The 13,166-nt window shown below is 39.6% G+C and overlaps 1 protein-coding gene across 3 annotated transcripts; it reads left to right on the top strand.

Annotated features, from left to right (window-relative positions):
- Window positions 1–667: 667 nt before the first annotated feature.
- On the top strand, window positions 668–2,928 carry LOC118922727 (spindlin-2). 3 transcript variants are annotated; one of them, XM_057495713.1, is made up of 2 exons: window positions 668–1,938; window positions 2,242–2,928. In XM_057495713.1, the coding sequence occupies exons 1-2, from the start codon at window positions 1,678–1,680 to the stop codon at window positions 2,488–2,490; spliced, it is 510 nt and encodes a 169-aa protein (XP_057351696.1). In that variant the 5' UTR covers window positions 668–1,677; the 3' UTR covers window positions 2,491–2,928. The 3 variants fall into 3 exon arrangements, with proteins under 3 accessions (XP_057351696.1, XP_036761671.2, XP_036761679.2); XM_036905776.2 differs by having other exon boundaries at window positions 668–1,026; window positions 1,712–2,920; XM_036905784.2 differs by having other exon boundaries at window positions 668–1,015; window positions 1,712–2,920.
- Window positions 2,929–13,166: the final 10,238 nt, after the last annotated feature.

The following is a 13,166-nucleotide window of genomic DNA, read 5'->3' on the forward strand; positions in this document are numbered from 1 at the left end:
TTCCATTTCATTGGGAATATTTTATTTCTATTTTCAATAGCTTCAATAAAAATAAGAAATTAACATTGAATAGAGAGAACTTACTACTTCGAATAGCAGACTCTTTTCGAAGTATCATAAAATGATTTTACAAAGAATTTTAAAACGGAATTTGCAAAATAATCTCAGATTTCTAGGCGATTAAAAAAAAAGCAAAGGAAATAATGTGTATAAATATTTTGCTGCGTGCCCTGTAGAACGCGAAGTGGATTATTTTCTTCAAGTAAATTTTCTGAATTTTACACAGTGTCCACATTGTGCATGCAATTCTTTTGCAATAGGTGAAAAAAAATTATTCTCAATAAGTAAAGCCTGGGAATGACCAGTCAGTAAATATTACCTAGAGCTTGGATCAAGTTGGAAGACTGAGCACTAGCACGTTTCTTTCCTACCTCAAATTCCCTTAAATGACAGCAAAGGCAGGTTTCTGCATGCAAAGAATAACTCCAGAAGGGCAAGGGAAAAAGGGCAAAACCCTGAAACATGGAAAGTAGGTGGTGTGTGTGTGTGCCGGGGGGGAGGTGAGAATGGGGTTGGGGAACCTGGAGGCCCTGAACTGACGAAGGAACTATAGGCTTTTGGGGAGTGGGGTTGTGGGCCCAGCTTATGAAAATTGGCGAGAAACGCGGCGGGGGGCGCTGAGGGGCGGCAGGAAGGGGAGGCCTTTCTCTAGGCAGGAAGCTGCGCTACGGAAAGAAGGAGGAGACTGCAGCAGCAGCAGCAGCAGCTGGTGGGAGCCCGATGTGGCAGAGTACCTACCGCCGCTGCCGCCAACACGGAGGTGGAGGTGGGGACACGGCCGCCATCCTCTTCTCCTGCCTGCCGCCCTACTAGACAAGCTCTTCGCCTGAGGATTCTCCCCTCCCAGATCTTGCAAGCATCAGGCTCGTCGCCTGCTGATCCTCTTTCCCTACAGGTTCACAACGGAGGCAGCAGCTAGGTGTCCGATTTGGGCACGTGAGGCCCGCGATCCCAGGTCGTGGGGAGGTGGGCGCTGGACTAGAGAACTGGAGGATGGGGGTCGGTGGGTGTCATGTTGGAAAATTGGGGTCGGTACTGATCTTGGCGATGAGGGTGACTGAGAAGGGTGATTTAGAGACCGGGGGTGTGAGGCGGGAGGATCCATAGTACCTGGATGCTATACAAAAGTGGCCAGACAAAAAAAGTAGGTTTATTGTGGGCGCCCCAGGGGAAAATGGAGATGGCCAGGAACAGACAGAAAGGAGAAGTGAACACCAGTCAGAAGGCATGGAGATGGGAGACAAGAGGGATGAAGAGCAGATGCCGATGGGCCTCAGGAGACAAGGGCACTACATTAACAGAAATGGCAAGATGAGGTGGAGGCTAAGAAATGGTGAATATTTGTGTTTTGTGCGGGGACACTGGGATGGCAATAGAGGATCAGGCATTAGGCAGAAAGGCCTCTTCTTGCTAGAGCCTCAATCACCATAACTACACCCTCTCTAACCTTCCTGCGCAGCCAGAGGAACCTGGAGGGAAGGCAGTGCATGCAATCATCGAATGGTGTCTTGATACCCAGCATTCCTGCTAGACACCCTGAATAACTTGGGTGGCAATGTACCATGCCCAGGGACTTTGCAATACAGATAAAAAAAAATTCACACTGTATTATGCTAAATGTTACTCCCTAGCCTTTCTCCTCCCCCTGCAGGTATGAAGACCCCTCACAAAAAGGCAGCTGCAGGGCAGCAAACTGGGGAAGCTGTAGATCATCACATCAGATCTGCAAACATAAGGAAGAAAAAGACTTGTCAAAAGAAGCAGAGAGGAAGACCTTCATTCCAGTCCTGCATGAATATTGTGGGCTGCAGAATTTCACATGGATGGAGGGAAGGCAATGAGGCCATCACCCAGTGGAAAGGAACCGTTCTGGATCAGGTGCCTATAAATCCCTCTCTCTATCTGGTGAAATATGATGAAATTGACTGTGTCTATGGACTAGAACTTCACAGAGATGAAAGGATTTTAAAGCTTAAAATCCTTCCTGATAAGGTGCCGTTTTCTCAAGTTAGAAATGTGCGCCTTGCAAATACCATAATTGGTAAAGCTGTGGAACATATGTTTGAGGGTGAGCATGGCTCTAAGGATGAATGGCGGGGAATGGTCTTAGCCCAAGCACCTATCATGAAAGCCTGGTTTTATATTACCTACGAGAAAGATCCTGTCTTGTACATGTACCAGCTTCTAGATGATTATAAAGAAGGAGACCTCCGTATCATGCCAGAGTCCAAAGAGTCTCTTCCAGCAGAGAGGGAGCCAGAAGGAGTTACCGATGGCCTGATAGGTAAACATGTGGAATATACCAAAGAAGATGGCTCCAAAAGGACAGGCAAGGTCATTCACCAAGTCAAAGCCAAACCCTCTGTTTATTTCATCAAGTTTGATGATGATTTCCATATCTATGTGTATGATTTGGTGAAAAAGTCCTAACTGTTAGGTGAAAATTTGCCACATTTGTGGAGGCATATTATGATTTGTAAGCACAGAAAAAAAATGTTATTCTTCAGTGTATTGAAAGCTTAAAGGTCCATATAAACATTTTTGCAAGCATAACTGTTATTTTCTTCTGAAAAATACAAATGTATGTGAACATGACATACTATGTGTAAGGAATTTGTCTTGTTCAAAAGATTGGGTGTGTTTGGTGGATGGGGCATGAAAGGAAGGAACAGCTGTAAATTCAGGCTGTGAATAAAGTTCAGCTAGTGTCTTAATCAGTCATCTAAAAATGGAATAGGACTTAGCTGGTCTGGTCTAGGGAAGGGGGAGAAGGAACTAGACATGGGCTGTGGGGGAAGATAAAAGGGGAAATGACTGCTTAGAAAGAGGTGGGGAGGTGCCAGAAGTGGAGAGCCTCCTTGAGGGGAGGAATGGCTAAGAGGGGGAGGCACCCAACTGGAAGGGGGTGACGATAACAGAGGAGAGTGAGGTCCTGGGACTTAGAGGAAAACAGACAGAATAAATTGAGTAGAGAGATGCAAAGAAGCTTAGAAGAGGTCCAGAGCAAGGGGCAGAAAGGCAAAATTGGTAGGATCTGGGGAGAGGCCAAAGGATACTCAATGGGAGGGGCCAGAAGGAGAGGGCCACTAAGGAAGGGGTACTTCTAAGAAGAAAGACCGGCAGAGGGAGCAAGCATGCAGAAAAAGAGATGTACGGAGTGGGGACCGTGAGTCATGGAAAGGCCCAGGAAAAAGTTGGACTTCTGGCAGTATCCACAGTGCCCTCCCTGGCTCTGTGCACAAATAATGTGGCAACTGTCAAATAATATGGATGGATTGGAGGGTCCCTGGAAAGGCATTTTGACAGGGATGACTCAAGACTTAAGCAGGAGACAAGTTTATAACCTTATAAGGCTTTCCTTTTTTCAGGGAGTTATGCCACATCTGTTGAACAGAACTCCAGTCTTCAGTGTACACACTAACATGATGCCCAATAATCATGAGGATGTGGGTGGTCTCCCCATATTTCCCAGAGAATGCAGATGCAATAAATGTTGGACTTGAATATGTTGGATTATTTATCCTACACTAGATAAGCAATTCTTGTGGGGAATGGGTTAGTGGGGCATTCAGAACTTAAGGGATGTGCCATCTTAAACTTGTATTTTTGGAGAAAAATGCAATCTTAATGAACCTACATACAGCAGTCCCCTCACTGTTCATCCTCCTGCTGGACTGTACCTTGTGTTCATACAGAGGAGGGGTATCAGAGGATTGAGCCTTATGATTCTAACCATAGCATGGAGGCATACATACATGATAGTCCATGCTTCTCTCTGCTGTTGCCTGAAACCACAGATAACTCCACCCAGTGCTCTCTACCACACAGAGGTCTACTGTCCCCAGAAGCTCCATCTGGCTATATCTTGACAAAGCCTGTGACTGCTGACCCTTCCCAGGTACCTCCTGGCCACTCTTGTCCACTCCAAATGCACAGAGAGCTTGCTGGAAGTTTGTGCAGCTTTGTTTCCAGGTGAGATAGGTGGCATGGGACAGTGAAGCTGGCAGTTGTGACTGTATAACTAACTCCTTCATCAGTATAGTGCCACATAGTGGAGTGATGGTTGATGGCAAGAGAGTGTGGTAACCCCAATAAAGTCCCCTAGAGATATGGTTTCCCAACACATGGATCTGTGTCCTCTTCCACTCCTCCTTTTCTTTTCCCAGTCTGGCTTTGGAAGTTCTCTTCAAAGCCATCTGTCGGGTTTCCCCACCACCCATATCAGAAAAATATTCCCCTGCCCTCAAAGAGAGAATTCTGGTGATTACCCACTTCCCATGCTTCCCTAACTCCATGCATAGCAGTGGGTGGGGGAAGCAGGGAGCTTCCAGGAGTTGAAAGAATTTCATAATTCCAGTTCATTCTCTGCACACAACAAGACTTAAGGCTGTTAGCCTGAAGAATTTCACAAAGCAAACCGACCTCACTATAGCACATATTATTTTTATTTCATACATCACAAAACTTAGTTGAGAAAATACATGAAGGCCACTCATGGGCCAGTTTCAGCCAGGTGTCATGTTTTGTTTGGTCTTCGTGTTTTTATTGTTTCGTATTTTAGAATTTGCTACTTAGATGTTTAGGAGATTTCATATTATAAAAATCCATATTTCTGGATAACCTGAAAAAACAAATAGTAAACTAGGATCAGGACCCACATTTCAGTAAGAGAACAAGCAGCTGGGTCTGAGGAAGAGTTCAGCCCATTTTAGACTCAGAATGTTCTCTAAAGTTGACCATGTCCTGAGCTGGTATGCTTTACTCTATAAAATGCCCAGTTTTCCCCTGGAGGTATTTGCATTTGTGGCTTTGGGCTACTTGCAGCCCTCCTTTTGAGTTACATTGACCTCATTTGCTTTTTAATTTATTTTCTTCATCTTTATTCCTCCAATACTTATTTCAAGTGGGCTGGTTCTCTTCTAGTCAGTCTTCTAAGCACAGGTATCTATGATATAATAATGAACAAAATAAATAAAATACTCCTTTCCTCATGGAGCTTTCATTTTAGTGTGGAAGACAGTAGTCAAGATACAATAAGTCAAATGTAAATTATTTTCAAAGTGATATGAATTAAGAAGAAAAGATAAAGCAATAATAGGGAATTGAAATTCCAAGAGGAGACTGAAATGGGATAGGAAGGCCATGAAAGGTCTCACTGAAAACATGGCTTTTGAGTATTAGACCTGATGGTAGTGAGATAACTGCCCCTGTAGCTATCTGGAGAAGGACCATTCCAAATAGACAACAAGTGCTGTGGTCCAAAGATGGAAGTAGGCCTGGCGTGTTCAAAAAATACCACCATGGCTGTAGCTGAGGGAGTAACATAGAGAATATTAGAAAGTGAGTTCAGTAAGGTGAGGGGGCTCAGGGAGAAGGACATAGCACCTTGGATGTCCTAGAACGGAATTTGGCTTATTTACTCAGTTATATGGGTACCAATTTGAGTATGTTAGAAGAATCCTGATATGTATCTCTTATTTTAACAGGATCACTCTGGCAACTCTAGAGAGTAGTCTGTATGGGGTTAAGGAAGGAAAAAAGGACATCAAATATACCAATGAAACAAGAAAGACCTAGAAACAGATTTTTATATAGGAAACTTGAATCATAATAAAGGTGACATTTTAGATGGATAATGAAAAGATGTTTTATTCAATAAATTGTACTGCATTAGTCTGTTTATTCTATGGTAAAAAGTAAAGTTTAACCCCTTCATCATACCCTATACACAAAATAAATTCCAAGCGGGGAAAAAAATACTGATACTTAAATTTGGAAAGTAACACTGATAAAACTTTTAGAATATAAAATGAAACAGAATGTTTGTGGTTTTTTCCTATGGAAATGGGGAAGATTTCATTTAAAGGCAAATAATGCACAAGTAATGAGGGAAAAGCTTGATAAATTTGGTTATATCAAAATATGCAAAGCCCCTAATTTCAAAAACCATCATATACAAAGTGGAGTAAAATGAGATTAGGATATAAACTTCAATGTTTAAAAGAATGAAATAAAAATATATTCAATGATAAAAAGACACAGTCTATAGAAAACTTGCCAAAAAATGTAGACAGGTAATTCACATGTAGACCACATGGTCAATAAACATACAATACCATAATCTTCTCCCCTTTACCTCATTGTACCTTTTCCATAACATTTTATCTTCCCACACACTATATAATTGTCTTAGTTAATGTGTTGTTTCCCTACTAGAATATAAGCTCTGAAAGTGTATGATTTTTTTTTGACACTCACCAATGTATCCCAGGTCCTTAGAAGAGAACTGGGCATATAGTAGGTGCTTAATACGTATTGATTGACTATATGAATCCACCAGAAAGAAAAGAAAAAGTAAAATAACATGATTTCACACACATCAGATCAGCGACACCTGTGAAATCTGAAAATATGTATTGACCAATTGAACAAGTAGGAGAGCCTGTATGTTGTAATTCAGATAGTTACTGTAGTTACCCTATTTACTGACAGTTTAAGTAAGAAAAATTTGCCGTAATCTGCTGAGTTTAAAAATGTCTTTAAAATTGTTAATTTTAAATGTGTAAAAAAATGAGTTTAAAAATTTCCAGGAATTTCACTCAGATATTGTTGGAAGACAATTCTGCATGTGTCTTACATGTTTCTGTAATATATTTGTTCTAACAATATATTTTTTCTTTTAAGCTATCTTTTTAGAGATGTTTGGATGGAAAACAGCTTTGGAAGATATAGTGTCTCTCTGAAGTAAAGAGCAGGTTTGCTTAGAGTCTTTGGAAGATACAGTGATTCCCACTGGAGGAAAAGGCAGGAACTCTTATTCCAATAAAATTTTCAAAATGTCTCCTTCAAGGCAAAGGGAAGGGATGCTTACTGCCCATTAAAATGTTTGAGGTTCCCAAAATGAGGTTTCCTGTCTCATCTACTTTAAATAGGTGTCATTTCACCTATTTTGCATTTTGCATCACCCTGTGGAAAGTGGATTTCAGGCTTCTCGAGTAAAAATGCTGATATTCAGGCTATTGCTATTACTGTGAGTACTAAACTGCCCTTTAGTATTGTCTCTGAACTAGAGGTCTCATGTCTTTTACTGGCATCCAAGAAACTGTGGCAAGCTAACTTGTTGGCTCAAAAATAGGGGAAATTTTCACAATCTTCACAGTTGATACTTGTAGCAATGAGGATTGGATGTTGACTGAGACATGACTCCATGAGAAGAATGAAGGTACCTGCATAGTACTGAAAAACATGTCCCCATGGTTGGCAGTTACAAGCCTCAATCTCAACAGTACAGGCTGTGGTATCACACATATCTTAGGAAGAATGGCTAAGAACCTTCAACAACATTCAGGAACTGGCTTGCCAAGCAATGTTTTTCAGCACTATGTAGGCAGACAATTTGTGGGTAAATTACAAAAATCAGTGGTGAATATGCAGACAAACTATGAAAAAAAGTCCTCCCTCTTTTAATGAGAAGGAATTAGGGAAATGGTGGGCAGGATGAGAACTGATAGACCCCTGTCCTAAATGGTTTCAAAGTCCATATGTACCTGTCTGAATGTGCTGAGGAATTTTGACAAAGGGAGAGAATCAAACTTCTGTGGCTTTGTTAGATATAAGACACTATGCTAAACAGACCAGTAGAAGGAAATGGCATCAAGCATGAGCTAATGGGACTTTAGCTGGATTTACAGTGGGGAAAGGAAGCCAATATGACCAGTGAGTGAAAACCTTTTTGGCCAATTCTGTGCATGTAGGTGTTATCTCTAAATCTAAATATATAGTAGGAACGGATGCTTATACTTTCTTGCTCCCTAAGTGCCAGAAGAGATTCAGCCACATGTCGAGAAGTTTTAGTGGGACACATAAATCATTCTCCCACCAGCCTCCCTGACCTCTCTTGAGTTCAGAGAATTCCAAGAAGAAAGTAGAAAACCATAGCCCAATTTAGAGTTAAAGGAAGCACAGGTTGTTGGAGGTTCAAGTACACCCATGTTCAAAAGTCTAAGTGATAAGCCAAGCGGAGAAAGACGAGTACCAAATGATTGCACTCATATGTGGAGTATAAGAACAAAAGAAAACTGAGGGAACAAAACAGCAACAGAAGCACAGAACCCAAGAATGGACTAACAGTTACCAAAGGGAAAGGGACTGGGGAGGACGGGTGGGAAGGGAGGGATAAGGGCAGGAAAAAAGAAAGGGGGCATTACGATTAACACATATAGTGTGGGGGGGGACGGGGAGGGCTGTGCAACACAGAGAAGACAAGTAGTGATTTTACAGCATCTTATTATGTTGATGGAGAGTGACTGTGAACGGGTATGTGGGGGGGACTTGGTGAGGGGCGGAACCTAGTGAACATAATGTCCTTCATGTAATTGCAGATAAATGATACCAAAATAAAATAAAATAAAATAAAGTCTAAGTGGAGCTGAAGGCTTATCGTGTATTATTGTCAAATTCAGTTTCACATGCAGGGTCATCTGTTGCAATGGCACTAACCAAATCCATTACACAGCCTAGTCTTATGGCACATGGAACACTGTTTTAAACATTGACACCTTACTTCCCATACATTGGCACTTGAGAATCAAGATATTTTTGCATTCATGTGATAAGGACTCCAATGTATGTTTTTTGTACTCCCTTAGTGTTACTAAATTCCACTGCCATTTTCCAAAATCGGTAGGTCAGAATTTAGTGGAAGTGGTGCCATACCCTGATTTCCAAAACTTTCACTCTATACATGATGTCCTGATGGCTGGCAGTCACAAGCCTCAATCTCAACAGTACAGGCTGGGTTATCACACATATCCTAGGAAGAATGGCTAAAAACCTTCAACAAAGTTCAGGAACCTGCTTGCCAAGCAATGTTTTTCAGCAGTATGTAGGTAGACTTATAATACTCAAGTCCTTCAGGCAGTCAAATAAAATTTGTTTCTTCATCTCCTCTCTACCATAAAAATGCCAGCACCTAATAGAATCCTTTGGATATTAAAAACATGATTGCTTAAGTATTCTGTTTAGTCCCTTACAGCAGATGCTCACAAGCCAGCATCTTTTGAATGGGGTCCAAACTACATTCTGTTATGGAAACTGTCCAACAAGCTGTGTCATGGTGTCTACCTTTGGGGCCTCACAACTGTAATGAACCCTTTGAGCTATAATTCTATGGGACTGATGACTATCCTATTGGAATCTCTAGCAAAGCTACACATTCTCTGCCAGGATGCAGGTAGTCAACATTAGTAAAAATTTTAAAACGTTCAAGATAATGCTATCTTTTGGTATATATAAGGACATACTAAAAGCACAGGAACAAATAAAGTTGACCCTTGAACAATGTGGGGGTTGGGGCACTGACACCTACACAGTGAAAGATCTGTGCATAAGTTTTGACTCCCAAAAACCTTACTACTAATAGCCTATTAGCTACCAAAAACCTTACCAATAGCATAAATAATCTATTAACACATTTTGTATGTTATGTGTATTGTATACAGTATTCTTATAATAAAGTAATCTAGAAAAAAGGAAATAGTTTTACAAATTGTAAAGCTGCAAAAATTCTTCTAACATATTTATTGGGAAAAAAGTGTGTAAGTGGACCTACACTGTTCAAACCCCTGCTGTTCAAGGATTAACTGAATAACAATGGGAAGTAATCAACCTAGAAAAATAAACTCACTGGAACTCAAACAGGATTGCACCCAATCCTGGACTTTCAGCCTCCAGAACTGTGAGAAATAAATTTATATTTAAAAGACACACACCTTATGGTATTTTGTTATAGCAGCCTGAGTTGACTAACATAACATATACATACAATGGACTATTAATCAGAAAAGGTAATGAAGTTCTGATACATGTTCCAATGTTGGTGAACCCATGAAAAAAAATTGTGTTTAAATTTAAAAAAACAGACAGAAAAGGGCAAATAGTGTGTGGCTTTACTTACAAGGAATATCTAAATAGGCTAATTAGAAAGATAGTGTGTTAACAATAGTAAAAAGAAAAATTTTATGTTATGTGTATTTTATCACAGTTGAAGAAGGTTAATAGTGGAGGAATCCATGAGATGTCACAGTAAAGATTCCAAAAGTTTGCCTTTATGTAAAAGCAAGAGGCAAAAATGATGAATATCCACATTTTAAGAAGTCTGGAAATAAAAAAAGGCCTGAAACAACCCAGGGAGTATTCAGAAAAGAAAAATGAATACATTTCAGTAAGAACACTAAGGTTTGTGGTATTGTAACTTCTCTGAATCCCATCTTTCACTCTCTAGCCCTCAGTAGCTTCAGTCATAACAGACCACATTCTGAGTAACAGAAGAATGAGACTGGAGTTCTTTCAAAGTCTCATTCCCAAAGAGGAGACATAGTGTGACTTTGCTGGTGATTCCATGGAAGATGCCAGTCAAAAGGCTTGTCTTTAATCATGCTCAAATTTATCCAGTACAAGTAACTTCCTGTTTGGATATGAAGGGAGTGAATTTGTTCAATGTTTTAACATGAACACTGTCTGAGGCAACAGATAACAGTTGGGGACAAACAAAAGAATGAGTAGCTTAAAATATGGAGAAATGAAGTGTCTCCAGGTGTTTTAAAATTTGACTTTATTCCTGGGAATATGGAAGGCAACTCATATGTGCAAGGCTGTACGAATGCTCAGGAAACATACAAGAAGGCCCACAACAATGACTTATGGCTGCAATTCAAGCTCTCTGAAAGCAGCAAATGAAGGCAAAGGCAGAGTACCAAACTACCTGGTCATTTTGGAAGTTAGCCCCAACATACATAAACAGACTTGGAGAATCACTAGTCTGTGATGAATATGGAATTCACTGATGGATTATTTGTTGACTGCTGTGCTAATTCAGCTTGAAATGTCAATGGCTACACATGAAAAATAAGAAATATTGTAGAATGATTTCAGAAAAGTCACAAAGCAAAGAAACAACAGTTATTGTAATGAACAGCAAAGAAGAAATCCTTGGAAGAAGGGAGAAACTTAATAACTTAATTCCAAAGCTGACATATTATCAATAAAGGCCATATATGATAAACAAACAACTAATATCATCATCTATGGTGAAAAGCTGAAAGCTTTTCCTCTAAGATCAGAAACAAGACAAAGATGTGCACTCTCACCATTTTTATTCAACAGAGTACTGGAGGTCCTAGCCACAGCAATCAGACAGGATAAAGAGATAAAAGGCATCCAAATAGGTAAGGAAGAAGTTAAACTGTCACTATTTGCAGATAAGATGATATTATATGTAGAAAATTCTAAAGATTGTACAAAACATTATTAGAACTAATAAATGGATTCAGCAAAATTGCAGGACACAAAATTAATACACAAAAATTATTTGTGTTCCTATATACTAACAACAAACAAGCAAAAAGAGAAATCAGGAAAACAATTCCATTTACAATTGTATCAACAAGAATAAAATACTTAGGAGTAAACCTAAATAAGGGGGTGAAATACCTGAGTGCTGGAAAACTATAAGAAATTCATGAGAGAAATTAGATACAAATAAATGGAAATCTATCCCATGCTCCTGGACACAAAGAATTGATATTGTCCAAATGGCCATCCTTGCCTAAAGCAAATTATAGACTCAACGCAGTCCCTCAAAAAAAAATGTCATTTCTCAATGAACTAGAGCTAATATTCCTAAAATTTACATGGAGCAACAGAAGATTCAGAATAGCCAAAGCAATCCTGAGAAAGAAGAAGAAAGCTGGGGGTATTGTGTTTCCTGGCTTCAAACTATACTACAAAGCTACAGTAATCAAAACAGTATGGTACTGGCACAGGAACAGACCAGATCAATGGCAAAGAATAAAGACTCCAGATATAAAGCCACACATATATGGTCAATAATATAAAGGAGCCTTGAATGGACAATAGGGAAGAAAATGTCTCTTCAATAACAGGTGTTGCGAAAACTGGACAGTTACATACAAAAGAATGAAACTGGACTACTGTTTTAACTTCATGCACAAAAGTAAACTTGAAACGGGTCAAAAATCTGAATATAAGGCATGAAACCATAAATTCTTAGAAGAAGACATAGGCAAAAAATCTCCTAAACATGCATGTACACATTCCTGGACCCATTTCCTTGGGCAAGGGATCCAAAAGCAAAAATGAACAAGTGCTACTTTGTCAAACTAAAATCTTCTGTACAGCAAAGAACATCATCAGTAGAACAAAAAGGCAACCTACAGTATGAGAGAATATAATCATAAATGATTTATCCTATAAGGGATTGACATCCAAAATATTTAAAGAACACATATGATGCAACACCCAAAAAACAACCCAATTAAAAATGGGCAGAAGACCTGAAAAGCCATTTCTCTAAAGAAGAAAGACAGATGGCCAAAGACACAGAAAAAAATGATCCACCTCACTAATCAGGGAAATTCACATCAAACCACAATGATATTTCAACTCGCACCAAATAGAGTGGCCAGTATCTTAAAGGCAAGAAGTAACAAGAGTTGGCAATGATGTGGAGAAAAGAGAACCCTCCTACACTGTTGGTGGGAATGTAAACTGGTGAAGGCACTGTGGAAAGCAATATGGAAGTTCATCAAGAAACTAAAAATAGAAATATGATATGACCCTGTAATTTCACTACTATGAATATACCTGAATAAAACAAAATCCTTGATTTGAAAAGATATATGCATCCTTATGTTTATTGCTGCATTATTTACAATAGCCAAGATATGGAAGCAACCAATGTGTCCATCAATAGATGAATGGATAAAGAAGAGGTGTTGCTTATTCACAATAGGATATTTTTAAGCCATAAAAAGATAGAAATCCTGTCATTTGCAACAACATGAATGGAGGTAAAAGATACTAGGCTATGCTAAATAAGCCAGGTGGAGAAAAACAAATACCATATGATTCCATTTATTTGTAGACTATAAAAACAAAACAAAACAAAATGAACAAAATAGTAGTAGACTCATAGACACTGAGAAGTGACTGGTGATCACCATTACGGAGGTGTTGGGGTGGGTGGGTGGGAAGGGTTACAGGGATAAAAGAGCATAAAAATGCTCAAGCATAATATAAGCTGGTCA

This window comes from Manis pentadactyla, chromosome X, assembly GCF_030020395.1.
Source record: "Manis pentadactyla isolate mManPen7 chromosome X, mManPen7.hap1, whole genome shotgun sequence".
NCBI classification, from domain to species: domain Eukaryota; kingdom Metazoa; phylum Chordata; class Mammalia; order Pholidota; family Manidae; genus Manis; species Manis pentadactyla.